The sequence below is a fragment of the Rhynchophorus ferrugineus genome, unplaced genomic scaffold (genome assembly GCF_030347505.1).
Source record: "Rhynchophorus ferrugineus isolate W39M unplaced genomic scaffold, kcgeb_rfMv2 rfM8, whole genome shotgun sequence".
Taxonomy (NCBI): domain Eukaryota; kingdom Metazoa; phylum Arthropoda; class Insecta; order Coleoptera; family Curculionidae; genus Rhynchophorus; species Rhynchophorus ferrugineus.
The window spans coordinates 25,927,413-25,952,535 of NW_027472587.1; the positions used below are offsets into that span (position 1 = coordinate 25,927,413).

At 33.8% G+C, this 25,123-nt stretch overlaps 4 protein-coding genes and 1 long non-coding RNA gene across 5 annotated transcripts; 3 read left to right on the forward strand and 2 right to left on the reverse strand.

The window, feature by feature from the left end:
- Positions 1 to 5,163: 5,163 nt before the first annotated feature.
- Positions 5,164 to 11,664, forward strand: LOC143201048 (uncharacterized). The gene is made up of 6 exons (XM_076411894.1): positions 5,164 to 5,188; positions 5,539 to 5,736; positions 8,376 to 8,734; positions 9,019 to 9,289; positions 9,347 to 9,514; positions 9,604 to 11,664. The coding sequence occupies exons 1-6, from the start codon at positions 5,164 to 5,166 to the stop codon at positions 11,544 to 11,546; spliced, it is 2,964 nt and encodes a 987-aa protein (XP_076268009.1). The 3' UTR covers positions 11,547 to 11,664.
- A 2,025-nt stretch (positions 11,665 to 13,689) lies between these two features.
- On the reverse strand, positions 13,690 to 14,144 carry LOC143200632 (uncharacterized). Its single transcript, XR_013006761.1, has 3 exons — positions 14,038 to 14,144; positions 13,878 to 13,982; positions 13,690 to 13,821 (listed from the first exon to the last, which is right to left on the reverse strand). It is a non-coding gene; the product is annotated as an uncharacterized LOC143200632 (long non-coding RNA).
- Positions 14,145 to 14,601: 457 nt separating this feature from the next.
- On the forward strand, positions 14,602 to 16,432 carry LOC143201049 (microsomal glutathione S-transferase 1-like). The gene is made up of 4 exons (XM_076411895.1): positions 14,602 to 14,605; positions 14,786 to 14,883; positions 15,988 to 16,047; positions 16,157 to 16,432. The coding sequence occupies exons 1-4, from the start codon at positions 14,602 to 14,604 to the stop codon at positions 16,430 to 16,432; spliced, it is 438 nt and encodes a 145-aa protein (XP_076268010.1).
- A 746-nt stretch (positions 16,433 to 17,178) lies between these two features.
- On the forward strand, positions 17,179 to 18,874 carry LOC143201050 (microsomal glutathione S-transferase 1-like). Its single transcript, XM_076411896.1, has 3 exons — positions 17,179 to 17,190; positions 18,341 to 18,417; positions 18,580 to 18,874. Exons 1-3 carry the CDS (start codon positions 17,179 to 17,181, stop codon positions 18,821 to 18,823), a joined length of 333 nt encoding a protein of 110 aa, XP_076268011.1. The 3' UTR covers positions 18,824 to 18,874.
- Positions 18,875 to 23,108: 4,234 nt separating this feature from the next.
- On the reverse strand, positions 23,109 to 23,839 carry LOC143200629 (uncharacterized). Its single transcript, XM_076411144.1, has one exon. The coding sequence runs from the start codon at positions 23,730 to 23,732 to the stop codon at positions 23,250 to 23,252; it is 483 nt and encodes a 160-aa protein (XP_076267259.1). The 5' UTR covers positions 23,733 to 23,839; the 3' UTR covers positions 23,109 to 23,249.
- Between the last annotated feature and the right edge of the window lie 1,284 nt (positions 23,840 to 25,123).

The following is a 25,123-nucleotide window of genomic DNA, read 5'->3' on the forward strand; positions in this document are numbered from 1 at the left end:
CTTTGTTTTGTTTGCCATCATTGTACACTTATTCAAATTGATATATTTATTTGAAGGCTAAAATGATTATACTGTAATTTTTAACGTTTTACATAGCATAATTTTTAAATAGTTTGTTTTGAATAGTCACATCAGCCTCTCAGAATTTTTAATGATTAAACTGCTACATGGCATGAGTTGCGAACCGCAGTCTTGGGTGATCAATTTAAATACTAAGCATAAATTTTCAGTAACAAATTAGGCTAGGGAAAAAGTAATTTCGGTTTATCCTAATGAATTGCTTTAAAGTTACATGTATCTACTATTGCCAATATTGATTTCAATGTTTCATGATGTAAACATTATTTCTTAACATGATTAAAAATGTAATTATCTTATGACTATGAGAAAACTCTTTAATACAGATTACGATCAGATGTTTATTGACATTTCAAGAAAATATGATTTGGAAATCGCAGTGGTCAAAATAGTGCAGAGAAATATATAAAATATAGTATATGATAGGTATAACAAGAATAACATTCATCTGGTTATATTTATTATTTACTTATTTTATGGCTTTATTTCATTAATTTGTTTTTGATGATTACGAATTCAGAAAAAAAAATCTATGAAAAGTGACAAAGTTCCTTGAAAAGTAACTAAAGTTAAAATACTAATAAAAGTTATAATATATTCTAGGTGATGAGTTACACAATATCAATAAAATTACTAGGAGAGAGTAATTTTTAAATGTCACATAAAGGCAGGGAATGCAAGATGTAAATAATTATGTGTGAACGTAACTAAAAGTATGTTAAGTTGTAATTATGTTATTTAATAAATCCTGGATTTTATATATGTTGCTTGCAGGGCTCGGCATTGCCTTGAATTATTTGTAATTGAAATAGAAATACATATTTGGTATTTGTAATTGGTATTTCAAATAACTGACGCTTAGATATTTTGTAGTTAGTATTTCAAATACGTATGGCCTCAAAATACATTTGAAGATCAATACATTTAATGATATTAAGATCACTATATTCTACTGCAGACAATAACGCTCGATAGGTTTCGTAAGCAAAATGGTGATCCCTAACTATGTCATTCTTTAAAATTGACACCTCTGTACTGTACGTAAAACTGTTATTTTCATTATGTAATTAATTACAATGTTCAACAGAGTATGTTGAATTTTTCATATTGGTTATTAAAAAAATAATGTGTGAGCATGTATATTTGTTAAACATAAATAAATAATATATGGATACTGATGATGTTCCAGATAATATTGTACATATTGGAGTATGCAAAATACATAGAGGTTAATAGACGAAACATATAAATTTACAAGAAAAGAATAAACATTTACAGAGTAAAAAAAAAATGCAAAAGAAGAACTATATATAATCTCAAAGTTAGTCTATCAAAATTTAAAATGGTCTCTCAGAAGCAAAGATGTTTTCGTCGGACCAGACCACAGAGAAACGGAGGTTTAACTTTATAAGTAATTTTTGGGGAAATACTTCGCGATGTCCAACATAGTCTAGATGTCGCTACTTTTAATTTTAACGCGACGAGATCTGACTCGCTCACTTCGTTTCTATGGTACGTTTGTTTATTTATTTTGAGTACCATCAGGGGTGTGCAACTGCAATGGTAAGTAGTGGGGCAAAGTTTTACTTAGTTCAATCATTGGCGGCGCTGACAACGTGAATTTGATTGGTTAGTTTAAAATAGTTATGTAGAAACCTGTAAGGAAAATACCTTGCTTTGATTGGCATTTCACCTGATTGCTTTATGACGTCACATTTAGTGGCCAATAATATTTAAATGAATATCAAATTTAATTTTTAAACTTAATTTATTAAAATAAAATCCTATACAAATATACAAAGTGTAAATAATATAAATATATATAAACAAAAAGTAAAAAAAAGGAACAATTATGAACTCTATTCTAGGCAAAATTAAAATATCTATAATTTTTCTGTAACGCCTTCCCATATTTGTTTAGTGCCATCAATTTTATGGGATCTATTAGAGTTCTAACTTATCTTGATATATTGAAGGTAAACTTTAAATCCCTCTCTGTTGATATTGCATTAACTTCATTAAACCAAAAATACAATCACACCTCATAATAACTTTTAAAATTTCGTCTTGAAAATCATTATGGATTAGACAGTTGAAACACTAAAAATTTATGGTTTTTTAAACATATTTAGATTTTAGAGTTTTTAATTTGTGGAACTACTGAATATAGAATGTAGACAAATATTGCATGTTGTCTCTTTTTCAGAAGTTTTGTTAAATAACCTGAAATAAGACTAAAATACAATATTAGACTCTTGTTTTTCTTAGAGCAAAGTTCTCTGGAACTGAAAATATAGACTCAACTGGCGATTTAACAACCTCAAGTGATACTAGATCTCCCGTTAAAAAAGAATATAAGTTATCTAACCTGTTCATCTTCTTCACAATTTTCTCCGGGAGAATGATGTGAAAAAATTGAAGTGATGATGTGCCCTTTTAAAGATTTCTCGAATATACTAGGTGAAGGATGCTGTTTCTACCGCCATGACGTATGTATGACGTTTCTACCGTGACAAATGTAGTTATTTGTAAATTTAGACAAAATAAATTTCTTTATGGTAATAAATCCCGTAAAAGAAGCAATTAAATTTTTAATTGATGGCACCCTAACAATTAATATCTTAACTCAAATTTAAATATACAATAGCTCTACTATAAAATTATTAACACTGATTGTTCTAAAAAGTTAAAGTATTACAAATATTTTAGGGATATTTTACAATTAAAAGTAGTATTTATTACTACTAATTATCCAGTTATCTTAATTATTACCTTCTTGTAAGACTTCTTTATGTAAAGACATCACACTGACAACGAACAACTTGGTAGATTAATTGAATTTTAATACTACTAACATCTTCATAAGTAGGTTTTGATTTTCTGTAAGCAAACAATATATAAACGGACATGTAGTAGATAGATAATTTCATATGTACCTGATAAAAACAATGTTGGATATGCATTTAATCTAATACCGGTTCGTGAAGGAAGGGTAATTCTCTAAAAATTTACTAAAATGTCCGTGACAGACACCATGATATATTTACATTGTGGTTTATCCAGGTAACTTACTACTATTTACTTGATTAACCCATTTTTGGAAAGGAGCGAGACCATTCTTTGGGAAACGATGTCTAATTTCCGTAGTAGATTTTTACCCCGGTACACTACATCTTCTACTACACTGACGCATTGTTATCAATTTTTATATTATTACTCCATAATAATGAATGTAAATCTGGAAATACGCACAACATAAGAAATTATCTAAACAAGAACCAAAACCTTCAAACAACAAACTTAAAAATGGACGCCCGTAGAAAATGCTGACTTCACACAATTTGATCGACCAATCACGTTCCATGTTAGTGGCGGCACCAGGAATTTAAACTAGCCAATCACAATTTGCGATTGCACCGCTACCGTTGATTGAACTAAACAAAACATTTCCCCAAGGTCGCCTATACCGTGAAATTTCTATTTTTTCTATGAGTACCATTTTCTGTATACGTTTCTTCTTGGATCTTTTTCTTGAATAATTGCAGTTCCAATAAAATAATAGCTCCTGAATGCAAATCTAGTAAGAGTGGATTAACCGAAATTCAAAACACGGGGAATTTTGGTGTAAAATTGATTGCTCAAGTAAGAACAAATTTGTTAAAGTGACATCTACTTAATAACTACGTTGAGGGGTTCATTTCAATAAAGAAAAAAAAAGTGTCATTATCCGAATAAATATATTAGCTTAAGGCTACTTAATCTTTTTTTTTTTCATCTCATTCGCCTTGTGAAGAGGACAAACATGAGGGCTCTTTAGATAATTTACATTTTATACTAATGGGGGATAACTCTATAACTTCAATTCCAATTCTTCATTCCACTATACGAACAAACGAGGCAAGACAATATAACAGGTCAATTAAAGGTTCCCAGCTTGACACATAGATGGCGCTACTGGAATAATCCATACGTTTTTTAGTTAGTCCTCAAAATGCGTGTATGAATGCGACAGCTCAATAGTTTGTGAATTATAGCATTTTGAGTGAAGCAACCTTTGTTATTGTGAAACAAATGAATTAAAAGGAGTTTTGCGTGTTGATAAAATATTGCTTTTTGAAGGGAAAAAATACAGTTGAAGGAAAAACTTGGCTTGATGGAAAATCAACCATCAAGGATTGGTATGCTAAGGTTAGACGTGGTGAAATAAGCACCGAAGGCGGTGAACGCAGTGGACGCCCAAAATAGGTTGTTACCGACGAAAACAACGTGTTTGAAGATGATCAAGCGTAATAAACCCAAGTTTTTGCGTCGATATGTGACAATGGATGAAACATGGCTCCATCATTTCACTCCAAAATCCAATCGACAGTCACCTGAGTGGACTGCACACGATGAACCCGCTCCGAAGCGTGCGAAAATGCAACAGTCGGCTGGCAAGGTTATGGCGTCTGTATTTTGGGATGAGCATGGAATAATTTTCATTCATTACCTTGATAAAGGAAGGACCATCAACAGCGACTATTGCATAGCGTTATTAGACAGTTTGGAGGACGAAATCGCCGAAAAACGGCCGCATTTGAAGAAAAAGAAAGTGTTGCTTCACCAAGACAATACACCGTGTCAAAAATCCATGAATTGGGCTTCGAATTGCTTCCTCATTCACCGTATTCTTCAGATCTGGCCCCCAGCGACTATTTCCTGTTCTTAAATCTGAAAGGAATGCTCGCCGGGAAGAAATTTTCGTCGAATGAAGGGGTGATTGCCGAAAGTGAGACCTATTTTGAAGCAAAGGACAAATCGTACTACAAAAATGGTATCGAAAAGTTGCAAGGTCGCTATAATCAGTGTATCATCATTGAAGGGAATTATGTTGAATAAAAAAACACTAATTTTGCCAAAAAAATTTGTTTTACTATGGTAGACCGGTGATTTTTCAATTGACCTGTTACTGAGACAAATATGATAGATAAAAAGAACGCTGAAAGTTATTTAATAAAATATTGAATCGAATAAATAGTATTTCGGAATCGATATGATAATCTAATAAAAGTCAATGAAATAGACGTTAAAAATGAACGAAGAAAAATGACGGTACGACGAGAACAGAAATGTAAAAAGAACTTTCAAAATAGTGAATGGAAATGATGCTTAGTGACCAAGATAATCTGGAACATCAAGACGAAGACCACCATAATCAGTGATCAGAACTGAAAGTTGGATTACCACGATGCATATGTTGATACCGTGAGGTCATGCAGATATTGGCAAGGGTAACAAGTCTTTTAAGCTAGGACAAAAAACAACCGAGACTGTTCTCTTGATGTATCGAAAACTTGTGCTACATCAAGAATATAGATGAATATAACAGGTGGGCCAAAAGTCCCGCTACTATTTTAACTGCGCGGCGTTTTGGTCATGTGGCGTTTAGCCCAGTTTCGCTTTAACCATTATGTTGTGTAGATGAACAAGAACTAGCAGAAATAGTGACAATATTGATTGAGAATAATCGTTCCATTATTGCCACTCCGCGGAAGTTGCGTCAAAAATATCCTAGTCGTCCAGTGCCTCGCAAAACCACAATTTACCGTTTACATGCGAACTTTCGTCAGTACGGTACATCAGCAGACAGGTCTCATTCTGGAAGACAATGGACGTCTCGTAAAACTGAAAATGTGGCTCTAGTGCGCGATAGTGTAGCAGAGCCTCCAGAAACATCAATTCTGAGACGTTGTTTCCAGTTATATATTTCTGGACCCAGTTTAAGGCGAATTTTGAAAACTGATTTGAAAATGCTCCCGTATAAAATTCAATTAGTCCAAAAATTACTACCGAGAGATCCTGATCAACAAGTTGAGTACAATAATGCAATCGTAAGGCTGTCAGGTGAAATGGAAGATTTTTCGTCTAAGTTGGTCATGAGTGATTAAGCCCATTTTCTTCTCAGTTGCCACGCCAATAAACAGAACAGTCAGTTTTGGGGAACACAGAGTACTCAATTAATTCATGAAACATCATTGCATCCACTAAAAACAACTGTATGGTGTGTTATTCATGCTGGAAATATCATTGGTCCCTATTTTTTAAAAAATAACCAAGGTGTTGCGATTACTGCTGAACAGTTTCAAGACATGATTCGAAATTTTCTTGTGCCTGAAATGGAAAAGCAAGGACTAGAGGACATGTGGTTTCAGCAAGATGAGATCACAGCACACACAGCTCGTTCAACAGTTCAATTACTGAATGACGTTTTTTCACGAAAGCTAATTTCCCGAAGTGGCGATTTAGCATGGCCAGCTAGATATCCGGATTTAACATCACCAGACTTTTTCTCATGATTTTTTTTAAATCAAAGGTTTATGTGAATAAGCCCCAAACGATTCAACATCTTAAATACAATATTCGTCACGAAATTGAAGAAATTCAGCCTCAGATGTTGCCGATATAATTTTTTAATCATAACGAAAAAAAATGTAAAGGCCATATAAACTTTTTATGAAAACCAAACTTACTTATCTTTTCTTTGAGTAAAGTTATAGGCAATCAAAATGATAGAGGGACTTTTGTCTCACGTGTTACCTTTTTACCTTCATAGGCAATGTAGCAATTGATATAATTAATAGTAATAGCATAATTTCTTAGAATCTCCCGAAGAGTATCTTGTTGACGTGGTTTATAGACCGATGTCATTGTAATGACCATCGTAATACCTTGTATATTATCAAGATAGTGACCATTATAATGTTTTGTTGAATGTTTGTATTTTATTTAACAAGAAATAAAAGTATTTCCTTCAATGCCCACTGCAAAATATCTTCAGCATGTCGAGAAAACCAAAAAGTGTTTTTCGTGATATATTCAAAACGGTTGTTAATATTTTGTAGTTTTATCGATCATACCGAGAAAACCCATTATAATAAACTCCATCAATCACGAGTATTTGCGAGCGTTGCGTAATGTTAAGAAATCGGGTTTGCTGTAGATAAGGTACTTCACGATAACAGGTCCAATAATAACTTTTACAGAAATTAAAAAAACAAAATCCGGTTAATTTTAGAATATAACTTATTACAAGGTCAGTTTGATAAGTCAGTGACTTGTGAATTTTTTTTTCGACAAAGAGAAGCTTTAATCCTCAACATAATCTCGTTAAGTTCAGCATTTTTTCATTTTTTCTTTCCAAATAATGGGGTTTCTCAAAAGAGGCGTTTGTTCCAGTGATGACATTTCTCTAGGTTTAGAAACTGCAAATAACCCAAGATGATTAATTTGGAGAAGATATGATATGATAGTGTTCCATCATCTTTATAGAACAAAACACTTTTTTCTTCACTGAATGCGGTTGTTTTTGCTTAAAATCAATATAAAATATGTCCAAAAGCTTTGAATAATATTAGCAGGTGATCTTTTTCTCAATACCTTTCGAAGTAATGGCTATTTTAGAGAATCATAGCCGGCATTCGGTAAACTTCGGTAATTTCCGCCTAACTTTGCAACGTTGCCATTTATAAGCAATCAAGTGGTGGAATCCAACGAACTACAGCGGCCACTTTGGGTTTAACCCATAGAGAAATAGAGATTTAACTTTATAGAAATTTTGGGGAAATGTTTCGCGACGTCCAACATGTCGATGTCGCTACTTTTAACATATTACTTGTTTTAATCGCTATGCTAAGAGCCACGACGGCAAACAAAAGTTTCAAACATTTCGAACAATACATATACTTATATATAAAAATGAATCGCAAAATATGTTCCTAAGCGCATAACTCAACAACGCCTGGACCAATTTGGCCAAATCTTTTTTTAAAATGTTCGTTGAAGTTCAGGGATGGTTTTTACGGCGAGAAAAATTAGAATTATTGCTGGAAAAACCCTAAAAATAGCCCTTTTTGTTTGAATTTGTTTCGTGTATCAGTTGACAATTCATCTGTCATCTGTCAAAAGTCATCTGTAACAGACAACTTTTTTTTTTAAAATTTGATATGACTTGAACTCAAATCCTTTTAATCCGTACGAATTGTTTTATTTATTTAAAATTTTTTATTTGTTTAAAATTTAATTCAAATTTTAAATAAATAAAACAATTTGTACGGCTTAAAAGGATTTGAGTTCAAGTCATATCAAATTTAAAAAAAAAAGTTGTCTGTTACAGATGACTTTTGACAGATGACAGATGAATTGTCAAGTGATACACGAAACAAATTCGTATATCGTGTTTTGTGCAGAGTGTTTAGTTAATTAGTGTTTGTTTAGTTCGTGATTAGTGAAAAAATAATTTATATTTGATTCGCGTGAAGCGCGAGCGCGACATTCAACTAATAATCGCGCAAGTTTGAATCCAGCTGCTTTCAGCTACGATGTGTCAATTGACTACAGTAACTACCAATGTGTTGTTATTGGTTCTATGAACTTGGTTTGCTCACACTGTAAGGCATTAAAATACAAAAACGAAGCCAATGGATTGTGTTGCGCAAATGGTAAAGTGAAATTGATACAATTGGATCCACCACCAGAACCATTGTACTCATTGGTTTCAGGAATAGGAACAGATTCTATACACTTTTTGACACATATTCAACAATATAACAATTGCTTTCAAATGACTTCATTTGGGGCAACAAATGCAGTTCGGGAAAATTTTATGCCAACTTTCAAGGTATGTATTATAGCAGTTACTCATAATTATTTTAGCGAACAAAATTTTCTGTCACCAAAGTTAAGATGTGTTACTAATCTTCAATTTCTTAATCATTACGAAATATATCACTTAGTCATCATATTATATGGTGATTCAGTTTCAGTGACACTTTTATTATATTTTATATTTGATAGATATTAGTTAAAACTAAATATATACTTTTTAAGATCAAATATTATTTAAGTTTGATCATTGACAATCCATTAATTTATACCACACCATAATATTTTTTTTATTTACAGATACAAGGGCAAATATATCACAGAGCAGGTTCACTGTTACCAGTGTCAGATAGCGACAACAAATTCCTGCAAATTTATTTTATGGGCAATTCACCACAAGAAATTGATCTGCGTTGTGCACATAACAATTTAGTAAAAAGGTCTATTGTAGAACAATTACAAACTTTATTTCATCAACACAATCAATTGATTATATTGTTTAAAACTGCCCTGGATCTGATGCCATCCGATAATCACAAAATTGTAATCAGAGCTGATAAAACACCTGCAGGTCAACATACAAGACGTTTTAATGCACCAACTATTGATGAAGTTGCTATCGTTGTAGTTGGAGAAAACTTGGAATCCCGTGATATTGTTTTACATCGTCGGAATTTTCAATTACAACCTATAAAGGAAACACACCGCTCATATGATGCACTGCAATATCCCATTATATTTTGGCAAGGTGAAGATGGCTACGATTTATCAATAAAAATGATAAATCCCATTACAGGTAACTAAAATATTAGTTTAGCTATGGCGATAATATCTCAGTCACTATATTATGTATTTGAATGTTATTAAAACAAAATCTGTTTACAGGTTCTGAAACCAACAAAAAAGTCAGTTCAATGAACTATTATTCATACCGCCTAATGATTCGGGAAAATGCAGATAATCGCATATTGAAATGTCGGCGATTATATCACAAATATGTTGATGACATGTATGTTAAAATTGAAACGGAGAGATTAACATTCATCAGGTTGAATCAAACCAAACTCCGATCTGAAGAGTATATTCACCTTCGAGATGCGATTAATACTGATGGAAATGCACAGAATGTCGGTCGGATGACTATTCTTCCAGCAACATACATCGGAAGCCCTCGGCATATGCACGAATATGCTCAAGATGCCATGTCGTATGTTCGTCATTATGGTACAGCAGATTTGTTCATCACATTTACATGCAATCCGCAATGGATAGAAATTAAGCAGGAGTTATTACCTGGGAAATCATCCATTGATCGTCATGATATTACAGCCAGAGTCTTTAGACAAAAGTTGAAATCTTTAATGAATTTCATCGTAAAACATAATGTGTTTGGTGAGACACGCTGCTGGATGTATTCTGTGGAGTGGCAGAAACGAGGATTGCCACATGCACACATTTTGATTTGGTTGGTTGAAAAGATAAGGCCAAATGAAGTTGATGCAGTGATATCAGCTGAAATCCCTAATGTACAAGTAGATCCTGGATTGCATGAGGTAGTTATCAAAAACATGATACATGGTCCCTGTGGAACTCTTAATCAAAATTCACCGTGTATGATGGATGGTAAATGTTCAAAACGATATCCACGGACATTAATATCGGAAACAATTACTGGTAATGACGGTTATCCATTGTATCGTCGCAGATCGACAGCAGACAATGGAAAATCAACAATTGTCAAATTAAATCAACAAGATATTGAAATAGATAATCGTTGGATTGTTCCATATTCACCCATTTTATCAAAGACATTCAAAGCACACATCAACGTTGAATCTTGCCATTCAGTGAAATCGATTAAATACATTTGCAAATATGTAAGCAAAGGGAGTGATATGGCTGTGATTGAAATTGGTGCAGAGAATTCTAATGATGAAGTTACCCAATACCAAATGGGCCGCTATGTCAGTAGTAATGAAGCAGTTTGGCGAATATTTTCTTTTCCTATTCATGAGAGACACCCTTCTGTTGTTCACTTAGCTGTGCATTTAGAAAATGGACAAAGAGTGTATTTTACAGCACAGAACGCAGTACAAAGAGCTGCTCAGCCACCATCTACTACATTAACCAGTTTTTTTGAGACATGCCAAAACGATGATTTCGCACAAACATTGCTATATTCTGAAATGCCAAAATATTATACCTGGAATCAATCCTCAAGGAGATTTATACGACGGAAACAAGGAAAACCAGTTCCAGGATATACAGATGTATATTCCACCGATGCGATTGGCCGGATTTATTCAGTACATCCAAGCAATGATGAATGTTTTTATTTACGACTGCTATTAGTCAATGTACGTGGCCCAACATCATTCCAACAGTTACGAACTGTTGAAGGTGAATTGTGTGGATTCTACAGAGAAGCCTGTCAACGTTTGCAATTGCTTGAAAATGACGCTCATTGGGATCAAACTCTCAATGATGCTGTAATATCATCACACACTCATCAAATACGAACATTGTTTTCTATAATCATATCTACATGCTTCCCATCAAACCCAATTGATTTGTGGATGAAGTACAAAGATTATATGTGTGATGATATTTTGTATCAAATACGGAATAGAATGGGAAATCCAAATATACAAATCAGTGAAGAAATTTACAATGAAGCATTGATTTCAATTGAGGACATGTGCTTGATAATGTCAAACAAACTATTAATTCAATTAGGCCTGACCGCGCCCAATCGTCCAATGCATGACGCTTTTAACCAAGAGTTGCATCGAGAAAGACTGTATGATCTCAACGCTTTGAAAGAATAAATTCAAACAAATCTTCCACTGTTAAATGAACAACAGAAGTATGTATTTGAAACTCTTATGAAAGTAACAAATGATGAAACTGGAGGGATTTATTTCTTAGATGCACCTGGTGGTACAGGAAAAACTTTTTTTATTTCATTAATATTAGCAACAATTCGCTCACAAAATAAAATTGCACTTGCACTCGCTTCGTCGGGAATCGCAGCAACTTTGCTTGAAGGTGGTCGAACAGCCCATTCAGCACTAAAATTGCCATTAAATATGCAAAGCAATGAAACTCCAACCTGCAACGTTTCGAAGAACTCTGCAATGGCAAAGGTTTTGCAGCAATGTAAATTGATTGTTTGGGATGAATGCACGATGGCACATAAAAAATCTTTGGAGGCTTTAGACAGAACCTTAAAAGATCTACGTAGCAATAATAACCGATTTGGTGGTGCAATGATTTTATTAGCAGGAGATTTTCGTCAAACATTGCCAGTGATTCCACGATCAACGCCAGCTGATGAACTCAATGCATGTCTAAAGTCCTCCAATTTGTGGAAACATGTTAAAGTACTTCATTTAAGCAAGAATATGCGTGTCGAGTTGCAAAATGACCAATCTGGAAACATATTCTCTAAACAACTCATTGACATTGGTAATGGCAAATTTCCTATAGACATGTTGACGGCTTGCTTTTGCTATGACTATAAACAAGTCCCAGGGGCAATCATTAAGTGTTTGTGGTATTAATCTAGAAAACCCATGTTTCTCACATGGTCAATTGTATGTTGCCTGTTCCCGTGTTGGAAAACCATCAGATTTGTTTATCTATGCGCCAGGTAATCAAACAAAAAACATCGTATACCACAAAGCAATATAATGATAATAATAATAATAATTATGATTCACATGATTAACAATAAAGCGATTACTTACTTTTCAATCCTTATATATGTTTTATTTAATTATTTTTTATTCACAACGCCCTATCACCAGGGTGATGGTTCTGTTCAGGAGAATTTTTTAAAATACGTAGGCACAAAAACTGCCACATTACAAATCTTTTTGACAGGACGAAGTCTGTCGGGTCAGCTAGTACTTATATATAATCTATTCAATGTTTTTTATACATACGTCATCAAGATGTTTAATGTATTGCCTGCCGCAATTTGTAAATTCGTTTCAGAATCCGACAATATTTTCCTTCTCATTTTATTCTAGTTAAAAAGAGACATAATGATCTCTGATAAGTTCGAACATGAAACCGAACTAGCCTGTCAAAGTTGTCCGGTTATCAAACGTACGCAAAAATATTAACTCTAACCTACAAACTGTTATGCCTGTGTTATTAATTGTAGTTTTAAATATAAAACTAATAGTTGATGCGGCATCATTGCGACCTTTTGACATCACAAATTTAGATGACGTATGTACAAAATAACTTTGAATAGACTATACATCATCACATTACATAATTTGCATCATCATAAAATGTTACACTAGGTTTTCTATTGATACCATGTTGATTTGTCTTAGCAAGTATAGGTATTTGATTTCAATAATACTATTCCATAGTTCCTAACTGAAAGTTATGTTGTCATTGGATACTCTTTAGAATTATTATTTGATATGTTAATGATTGTATTATATTGGTAGTATTTTTACTTAATATTATACTACATTTCATGGTTACTCTGTCTGGAATGCTTAGTCATTTCTATAAAAGTTCTAGTATTTTTTATTATTATCACTCAACTCAAGTTAAAATTTTTTGGTGCATATTTTTCATCTATAATATAAAAAATGTAATATGAAGAACCTTTTATAAACATATTTAATTTTAAGGGAAAAAAGAGAAAACATGTAACATTCATTATAACATAAATTGTAATTCAATATATAAACATCACAATAACAAGCCAAATAGATAGTTCTTGTCACTTAAACGTATATTTGAAAAGTATAATATATATTCTAGAATTCACAAATTAATCTAACATTTTGCTTGAAACTCTACTCCAAACTTAACTAAATTTGTTGATACAACGTTCATTTATAACAAATTTAAGATGAACAACCTTTTATAAACATATTTTATATAAAAAGCAACTATTCATGTACCTCTACAATTACTCAGATGGTCAGAGCCAAATAGTATCGCAATCCCTCTTTCAATTCATTCACTAGAAGCAAGGAATGTAACCCAAATCCATATGCAGTAAGTCCGTGCTGTATTTTTTAACATTTCATATTTTTCATCATTCATTATGATTAACGTAAAATCTTCTTCCTTTAAAGTGGGTTAGGTTGAGGCTTATATAACAATACACATCCTGTATTTTTTACCTTATTTACTCATGCTTCAACACTTGTAGCGTCATATTTAAGCTTCGTACCTGTGGAATTCAATGGGTTTGCTTTCTGAATATTGTATACATCTACACGAGTATCCTTTGGATTTTTTCAGTTAATTTGTAGTAGTTAGATTCTAATAGAAATATCTTACCCAAGATATTTTCAGGCCTTGAAAGTGTTTTATTCTATTTCACATTCACATCTATTTCCCTTTTCTATCATATAATCATCATAATACTGTCTGATTAGTTCGAACACGGAAACGAATGAGCCAGTCAAAATCGCCCGGTTGTGTATGCAAAATTCTTGAAAGCAATAGTGATAAGAGCTTAGAACTCTAACTTATAAATTATTGTGGCTGTATGATTAACTGTCGTTTTTAGATATACTATAATGTTAAAATAAATTATATTTGAAAACATTTTTGTTCAATTATTTTATTTACATTTGAATTTTGTTGTATATCAAAGCCAAACTGAACTAAAACTCAGATGCGGCAACATTGCAACGTTTTGATGTCACAAATGTAAATGGCGTATGTACGAAATAACTTTGAACAGATTATAGAAATATTACAAAACATAAAAATAATTACTTATATCATCATGACTTTATTAAAATCTAACGAAAAAAATCACATTACGTCGTGATAGGTTTTGAAAAATAAAATGTTGACCGAAAAAAAATACTACCAGTCATGGAAGCCGATTAAAATATGCGTTAAAATTTATATAACCTAACCAAACTATCGTGTAGCAATCGAAAAACTAAAGCCGATATATTTTAACGACTTATTTATAGTCGCAGATAAGAAATCAGAACTTCTCTCTCATACATGGTTCAGTTTCTTAATATATACACTAAAAACATTAATTAAAATGATTTACGGAATGTTTAAGGAATCTTTGCTTGTATTACATTTTTTTACGCGGGCCTTCTAGGCCTTAAAATATTGGCTATGTGCGTTTTAACAAGCAGCCGACGCTTCAAAACTAAGGTAACATTGTTTTATTTCTTATGACATTTATTTCATAAATTACAGGTCAATTGAAAAGTCCCCGGCCTGACACATAGACGGTGAATGGAGAATTAAATTCATGTGTTTTTAGTTAGCCCTAAATCTCAAAAGATGCATGTATAAATTTGACAGCTCATAAATTTGATCATTAGTTTGTGAATTATAGTATTTTGAGTGAACAACTTTTGTTCTTCTGAAAAAAAATGGATAAAAAGGAATTTCGTGTGTTAACAAAATATTGCTTTTTGAAGGAAAACGATACAGTTGAAGCAAAAACTTGGCTTGATGCCGAATTTCCGGACACTGCCCCAGGAAAATCAACCATCAAGGATTGGTATGCTAAGTTTAGACGTGGTGAAATTAAAAGACACAACGACGAATTAATGATTCGGAGCAGTGTTTGAAGATGATCAAGCGTAATAAACCCAACTTTTTGCGTCGATATAAAACAATGGATGAAACATGGCTCCATCATTTCACTCTGAAGTCCAATCGAGAGTCATCCGAGTGCACTGCACACGATGAACCCGCTCCAAAGCGTGGGAAAACGCAATAGTCCGCTGGCAAGGTTATGGCGTCTGTATTTTGGGATGCGCATAGAATAATTTTCATTGACTGCCTTGAAAAAGGAAGGACCATCAACAGCGACTATTACATAGCGTTATTGAACCGTTTGAAGAACGAAATCGCCGGAAGACGGCCGCATTTGAAGAATAAGAAGGTGCTGCTTCACCAAGACAATGCACCGTGTCAAAAATCCATGAATTTGGCTTCGAATTGCTCCTTATCCACCGTATTCTCTAGATCTGGCCCCAACGACTATTTCCTGTTCTCGGATCTCAAAAGAATGCTCGCCGGGAAGAAATGTTCGTCGAACGAAGAGGTGATCGACGAAACTGAGGCCTATTTTGAAGCAAAGGACAAATCGTACTACAAAAATGGTATCGAAAAGTTGGAGGGTTGCTATAATCAGTGTATCACGCTTAAAAGGAATTATGTTGAATAAAAAAAAACTAATTTTGCCAAAAAAGTGTGTTTTACTATGGTAGGCCGCGGACTTTTGAATTGACCTGTTATTTGTAGTCTTTTGCTAGTCCAGAGGATTGTGCGTTCAATAATGATAAAGTTAAACAGAGCGACTCGGTGGAAGGAATTCGAAGGTAAATCTATAATTTTTATTAGCTAGAAAATGTTATCAATATGTATTGTGTCAAATACTGAAATGATTATTATTTGATGAGATAACCTTGAGGCCTTGTTTACAAATGTTCTTATCGATTTCAGAGCACATTTGAACGATTTAGAGAATATTTCGATATTTTTGCTAGTCAGTTTAGGATATCTAAATACTGGACCCTCTTACACTTTAGCTTTATACCTGTTTAGAATTTATGCATTGGACAAATTCCTACACATGATTGTTTATGTTTTAGTAGTAATTCCTCAGCCTGCTAGAGCCCTGTCATTTTCCATCGGTTATTTCATTACTATTTGCATGGCTGTTGTTACATTAATATCATTGTTTTAACTCCATTTTTTTACAAATATTATATGAATAAAAAGCAGTTATTTGTATAGCTTAAGATGTATATTTTTCGAAATAAATTTAATTTCCATAAAAATGTTGTTTCTGTTTCATATTAATTGTCATGTATAATTAATCTTTTTTTCGAATACTTTATTTAAATATAAACAAATTTCTGAAAATAATTGTTTTATATAATTGAAACTTAATTTAGATTTTGTTATTAAAAAACAACATAATGTAGCTATTACATCACTAAAAACAAAAAAAACAATATTTTTTCTGGGAAATTAACAATCTTTAAATTTGTTATGACATCTACTTAAGTTTTAACTGGTTTAAGTGGTTAATTTTTAAAAATTTTATATTGTATTGCCGAAAGAAGCTACTGTTTTACTAATTTTTCTTTAAAATCCATGTTTATACAGAAATAACTTTTAATCCGAATAAAGCAAATTTTTCAAAAATGAGAATCTAGTCTATTGCGCGTTGGTATAAGAGCATTATTTTAGAATTGGCCTACTTTGAAAGCCATACAATATACAATAAATTTGTATAAATAATAAACGCTCTGGTATATTTTTGTTGAAATTATACATAGAAATATTACAAAACATTAAAATAATTATTTATATCATTATGAGTTTATTAAAATCTAACGAAAAAAATCATGTTACATCGTAATAGGCTTTGAAAAATATAATATTGACCGAAAAAAAATACTACGAGTCATTGAAATCGATCAAAATATGCGTTCAAATGTATATAACATAACCACACTATCGTATAGCAATCGAAAAAGTAAAGCCGTTATATTTAACGATTTATTCATAGTCGTATATAAAAAATCAGAATTACTCTCTCATACATGGTTCAGTTTCTCAATATATACACTAAAAGCATTCATTAAAATGATTTACCGAATGTGTGATGAATCTTTGCTTTGTTTATATTTCTTTTATACCGCCCTTCTAAGCCTTAAAAATAACATCGTTTTATACTCTTCTTACTAGCGACCCGCCCCGGCTTCGCACGGGTGCAATGCTGATAGTAAATTAAATACACTACAGAAAAAATATGAACGTTGTATATAAAAACATAGCGGCCCGCTCCGACTTTGCACGGGCATAAAATATATATGCCTATGTCACTCAATGAAAACGTGATTAAAATCGATCCAGTAGTTTTGGTTCATTCATTACTGCCCTTGGCCTGCACGCATTAAATTTGGAGTAAAACAATTCCTCTTCCTCTATACTTACTATGAAGATTTCCTGCTATCTTTGGAATATCTAAATTCATACTATTTTTATTACATTAGACATTTTTAAACGCAAATTTTAAATTTGTAATATCTCCGAAAATATTTGTTTAATTTACATGCTGTAAGGAACCATATTGATCTATATTAATTGCACACTGTATTTAAGGTACTTAATTCGATAAGGATTAATGCCGTATTGCTTAAAATAGCTTCGTAAATAAGCCATTTTCTCACGTAAAAAGTAAACAATAAAAATGGTTAATGTGGGTTATCCCTAAAAGATAAACATATACCATCGCGGACTTTTTTGTAGACCTTTTTATGATGTACAATACTGTAGTACATTAATTTGATCTAACTCGTAGGGTTAGGCAGCGTTTTTGCTAATTGCTAAATAAGCCTAAAAAATAGGTTAATTTACGACATCACGTTAGAAACCTCTAAAATTAGCAATGTTGCCTTAGTATATTATGCATGTATTATACATATAAACCTTCCTCTTGAATCACTCTATCTATTGAAAAAAACCGCATCAAAATCCGTTGCGTAGTTTTAAAGATTTAAGCGCACATAGGGATATAGGGACAGAAAAGGCGACTTTGTTTTATACTATGTAGTGATGACATTTATTTCCTAAATATTTGTAGTGTTTTGCTAGTCCGGAGGATTGTGTGTCCAATAACGGTAAAGTTAAACAAAGCGACTCGGTGGAACGAATTCGAAGGTGAATCTATAATTTTTATTAGCTAAACAAACAATGTTATCATTATGTATTGTGTCAAATACTGAAATGTTTATTATTTGATGTGATAACCTTGGGGCAGATGTTTTTAATTTAGTTTCAAATCAATGTTTCGTCGTTGACAAATGTTCGTATTGATTTCAGAGCACATTTGAACGATTTAGAGAACATACCGATATTTTTGCTAGTCAGTTTAGGATATTTAAGTACTGGACCTTCTTACACTCTAGCTATATACCTGTTCAGAGTTTATGCATTGGGCAGATTCCTACACACGATAGTTTATGCTTTAGTAGTGATTCCTGAGCATGCTAGAGCCCTGTCATTTTCCGTCGGTTATTTCATTACTATTTACATGGCTGTCGTTACATTAATATCATTGTTTTAACTTCATTTTTTAAAATAATATATGAATAAAAAACAGTTATTTGTGTACCTGAAGATGTATATTTTTCCAAATAAATTTAATTTCCATAAAAATGTTGCTTCTGTTTCATATTAATTGTCATGTATATTTGATCTTTTTCGAATTCTTTATTTAAATATAAGGGAATTTCTGAAAATAATTGTTTTATATAATTGAAACTTAATTTAAATTTCGTAATTAAAAAAAACATAATGTAGCTACTACATCATTAAAAACAAGAATATTTTTTCGGGGAAATTAACAATCTTTAAACTTGTTATGATATCGACTTAAGTTTTAACTGCTTAATTTTTTAAATTTTATATTGTATTTAAATATTTTTGTAATTGCATAATTTATTAGATAACACCTAGTACAATCTTAATTATGTTATTGTTACTTCTTTTCTTTTGTACTTGCATCAATTCACGCGTAAGATGCATGCAGGATAAATATATCAGCCTGTATATTCCAAATTAGAATTAATTAATACATAAATAAGACTAACGTATATACTTATACTTAGACTTAACTAATATATGTAGACTATCTTAATAACTGACACTCACTAAAAATGTGTAAATATCATTTAATTAAATATAATTTCTATTGTTTCAATAATCCACAAGGTATTGATAAATTTAAATTACTACACCACTGAACATTATAATAAAGTATCATAAGTAAGATTATTTTGAAGTATAACAACTTTAGAGCAACAAATATAAGTACATATGAACTTTCTTTAGTTTTATGTAAATCATCTCAGAACTTTCCGAAAAACTATACATTAAGAGACTAAAATTAATCGCAGAGATCAATCCAGACCATCAATTTTGCTTCCGTAATAAACACGAAACAACAGAACAAATACATAGATTAGTCAATCAAATTAACAAAAACCTAAACGATAAAAAATATTGCTCTGCTGCATTTCTAGATATTTCTCAGACCTTCGACAAGGTGCGGCTCACTGGACCGCACGTTAAATTGAAAAAATGTTTGCCCCATGCGCACTTTCAATTGCTGAAATCGTCCCTCACAGACAGACATTTTATTGTCAAACAGTGTGACGAATACACTGACCTACAGCCCATACATTTGGGTGTTCCGCAGGGCAGTATTCTTATCATTACGACATTTCCCCTAGCTGCGTCGAGCACGGTTCAGTTCTCCGAGTGGAAAAAAATATTCGAAACAAAAGAACCAAAAACCCAGTGAAAACACCGGTGAATGATGGCAAGCCAAATAGGCTTGCCGGAAGTAGCCGGCGATAATCAGAATAATCATAATCAAGTCAATTAGAAACAAATGTACGAGTTGCGCAAGGAGAGTGCACGGCTCCAGGAACAAGTAGCCCATCTCTCCACACAAATAGAAGTACTGACAAAAACAATCCAGGCCATGAGCAATAACTACCCAACAAACAGGAACCAAGAAAAACCAGCACAGAAAACCGGAACACCCAATATCAACTTGAAAGCAATGAGCGATCAAGAATACACAGCGAGAAACGAAACAACAGACGACTAAACCAGATCCGAAGATGGGTTCCATGTGCCCAATAGCCGAAAGAGAAAGAGGCTCACATTAATGAGAAGTCACCAAGAAAAGAAACCAAAGTTAACCGGGCCGACTGTGACAGATAATGACGCCAGAAATCCACCAAGAAAAAACCAACCCCTGTCAAGACCACAGCTAACTCTCACACCAAGCACCAGCGAAGCAGCTAAACCGGCCAACTTCAAGACACCAAAGCAGCCAGTTCCCAAACCATCAGCTAAAACGACAGAGAGCACCGTAAACACACGTAAGCGTAATTTTCCCGATCAAAAGTCGACAAATACCGGCACAGAAACACCTATCTCGAATTCAAACGCGACCACTTTGCCTTCTACCTCCACACGATCGCTTTCGCCGCCGCAATCAAAATCAAAAATACCGCAGGTAGTACTACGCGACCAGCGATATTTTTCCGAGGTAATGGGTGGTTATTTTTACGTTGTTTTACATATAAAGTTGATATGTTCGTTACATATTGAAACGTTTGCATTGTTCTAGGGATGCCTAAAAAATATCGATATATCGATATCGATCGATCTTACGGTACCTAATTATAACGGTTTACTTTGTTCAAAATATCAAAATAGATATATCGATATTTTTTTAAATATCGATATTTTTCTTGGTGCCGACACCCCTACATTATTCTATGAATTAAATAAAATTAGTAGTAATGTGACATTATTGTATTTTTTCAACCTTTTTTCACTTGCTATTTCTGGTATTTGCACAACTTCCATATATTCTCCGAATAATAATATATATGAAAATAATGTTTCAACAACACTTGGCAAACTTAATTTTTTATGGTGTTGATAATTATTTTATATAAAATTATTATTAAACATATTTCTCTCCCTAGTTCTCAAATACCTTTTCCATATTATGTGACAAGGTTTGTACTACGAAGATTATCAATAAATGCAATTCCCTTCAATAAAAAATAAGAAAAACTCGTATTTTTATAACACTTTTTTTTATAACTACCATTTGCAAAATAGAAATCAAAATGAAATATTATTCCAGATTTCTTAACAAGGTTTTTGCAAGTAAAATATAAATATTTTAATTTTTCATGTTTTTTTTTGAGGTTTTTATATAATTATATGTATTATAATTAATCATTAATTGACATTAAACACATGTCATTCATAATCCCGCCAATTTTCCCACGTTCGCTCAAATTTGATGGCCCGATCCGAACTAAGCAAAGTGCATGGGCACTACAACTTTAAACCAATTGTGAAACTTGTTCGGTATGAATATTCGTCGAACTCAGTTCTGCTTTTGCGCATTTTCAATTTTCTCTGTAAATTCGCCCCAAACGCTCAGGTCTATATCCACAATTAGACGTCCCAAACAGCAAAAACCTTCTGAAGTGAATCAGTGAAAAATATATTAGCTCTAGTTAGTTTATCTGAGTCTTTTTAATGAGTCTAGTTTTAGTTGTATACTATTTTTAAACTGGCAAACATCATTAACTCCATCATGAGGCTGCAACACTTCCCGGCGTCTTGGAAACACGCACATATAGCGGTTATATCCAAGAAAGGAGCAAAATCATCTCCATCTGATTACAGGCCTATCAGCCTTATCAGCGCCATTTCGAAGCTTGCCGAGACAATCATGCGGTCAAGTGGTTCAAATTCTGGAGGTTGCAAATCAACCCCCTGAAAACCCAGGCCATCATTTTCCATAAAAAGCGTGACGCACTGCGCGTCTCGCAACTTAAGATCAACACCGCAATAATTCCATGGCTGGATAATGTCACGTACCTAGGTCTTCACTTCGACCGGCGGTTCGGTTGGCATTCCCAAATCCAGAAAGCAATCCAAAAGGTTCGGGGATAGCAAACCTGCTATCTTCTCTGATCTGCCCTTCTAGCAGACTTCCCATCTCCATCAAATGCTTATTTTACAAGATGTTAATTCGGTCCGTACTCCTCTACGGTTCTAATGTCTACTTCAAGTGTGTTACACCCAACCAGGTCAAATGACTTCAAGTTTTCCAAAATAAGCTCCTCAGGAGAATATTAAACGCTCCATGGTTTGTCAGAAATAATCAAATTCATAAGGAAACTGACACTCCAGAATTCAAGCACTTCATATCTCAATCATTCCACAAACAACAACTCAGCTCAAGTTCTTCTGAAAACGCGCTTGTTCGCGAGCTGGTGGACATGCTGGGAGCTTAGCACCGCGTCACCGCCAAGCTCCCCCCTTTTCCAGGCTGAAACGACCTCATCCTCGCTCGCTACAGTCATAACTTTTGCCCCCATACAACAGTACCCAGTTGTGTGTTAACTCAGTTTCGCGAATCAATAGAATCGCCGGGCCCTCCTGCCCAATAACGGCTGCCCGATCAGCGGGTGCCATATCCCCAAATTTAATGCAGTAGCAGTAGTGATCCACAGGTTTCAACTGTGAGGCGGTTTCGGTTTAGTTTAGTGTATTGGTAAGCCCAGAGGCAGTCCCAGATAACCCGGTCCAACTTGTCACTCCAGGGCAAGTCTCCGCGACCAGGTATGCGTCATGCATTCCACCGCCTGGTTTTTAGGCCAGAACAAAAAAAAACTACTTTTAAAAAATATAACAGTGCCAACCGTTGTAGGTGTTTATGTGGTGGTTTAATAGCAATTGGCCGGCACAATGCTCCAAGGATTGCTCACATTTGCTCCTGTATACGCTAAGACTTCTGGCCTGTCCGAAATATGTCCCACACCTGTCACATACCACCGTATCATGACACTTGCTATGTCTTTTCAATTCGTGTTTCTGCCTAAAATCCATCGAGCACTGATCGCACTTAAACTGTTTATACCCGCTATGAATCAAATAGAGCTCTTTCAAATTCTGTTTTCTCCGAAACGTTTTACAACATAGCGTGCAAAAAACGCATAGACGTCAAAGTGAACGAGTTTGTGGACGTAAAGCGAGGAACCGTGCCTAAAAGACTTCCCACACGCATCGCAAATGAACAGCCTCGAGTCCGTATGAGTGTTCACGTGTTGATCTCTGGTGTTCTTATTTTTGAAGACCATCGGGCACGTAGGACAGACGAACCGACGCAAATTGCGATAGTACTCCTTGATATGCCTGCTGAGGTTGCTCTTGAGCCTGAACTTCTTGTCGCAGAGATCACAACAGTGCCGATTCACCTTCGTATGAGTCGTCCGATGTCTCGTCAGGTTGTAACACTTTTGGAAACTCTTATCGCAGAAGTCGCAATTGTATTGCATCCGTCCCGATGCCAGCTTCACCTTACAACTTGCGGGTACGACGTTCATGGAATCCTTGTTCAGCTTCCTACGATGATTTGCAATATCCATTGTTATTTTAGAATGGGGAAGATATATACTATTTAAACATTAAACAAAGAAATGCAGTGACAGGTATAACATATACATATATATTCTTCCATCATCATATACTAAAATATCCCGCTCTAATATGGACATCTTCTTCAGCTGAGGCACGTCTTCCACGTGATGCAAGCTCGTGTGTTTTTCCATGTCGTATTTCCTCAAGAAAAAATGATCACGCAGTACGGGAACTTCTCTTGATAAAATTTCTTTCTGGACTAAAAGATAGGGAATCAAATTGAATGAAGAAGGATCTACACACATTGAATTCATAAATAAGAGGACCACACTTCAACCTGGCATTATTAACGGCATGCAAATTACATATGCCTGCCCACACAGCTATATTCCTTGGCAAAACCCTAGATGCCAAACTCAGATGGAAGGAACATATAAAAAAGAAACGCGATGAACTCAACACCATGTTCAGGAAACTGTATTGGTTAAACAAATTTAATTTATATCAGCAGATACTGAGACCAGTGCGCAACTATGATATTCAACTGTGGCTGCACCAGTGACTCCAATGTCCAAGTAATTCAGAGGTTCCAAAATAAGGTGCTAAAGTATATTGTGAATGAGCCTTAATATGTATGCGTTTGTGACCTCCATCACGACCTAGAAATTGATATGGTTGCGGACATTATCGCAAGATTTACCGATTCCCATCAAAGAAGACTCCAGAACTACGTCAGCACGAAAGCGTCCAGACTTCTAAATGTGGATAATGTCATTAGACGTCTCAAACAGTAAAACCCTTCCGATCTTGCAAAGGAAAATTGCTGTGGAAAATATATCAGTTGTAGTTGTTTGTCAGTAGGTTAAGTCTGATTAAATTTAGTTATTAGTTGTATACTAGTTTAAATAATTTTTTTAATGACACGACAATAAAAAACGCATTTTTGTTTTGTAATATTATTTACTGATCTTTTACAGACAGGAAATTAGATAATCGATGAACGCTTGATACAATTAAAATTAGTTCTTGGATTGTTGAAGCTTTGGGCGCTAAAGAAACAGAAATATCGATACACGATGCATGTCATGCATCCCTACGTATGGTACCAATTCTCAAGCAGTGCCAACCGTAGATTCCTTTGTGAGTGTATATGTGGTGGCCTATTGAATCGTAGCAACTGGCCGCCACAATATATACGATGAAGAAAACCGAAATTATTTTTCCACAACACTACATACACATGAGTTTCCAATTCTATGTGATGTGCAACTATGTTACTCCGTCGCTTTCGACAACTGCTCCAAGGATTGCTCACATTTCCTCCTGTGTACGCTAAGACTTCTGGCCTGTCCGAAATATGTCCCACACCTGTCACATACCATCGTATTATGACACTTGC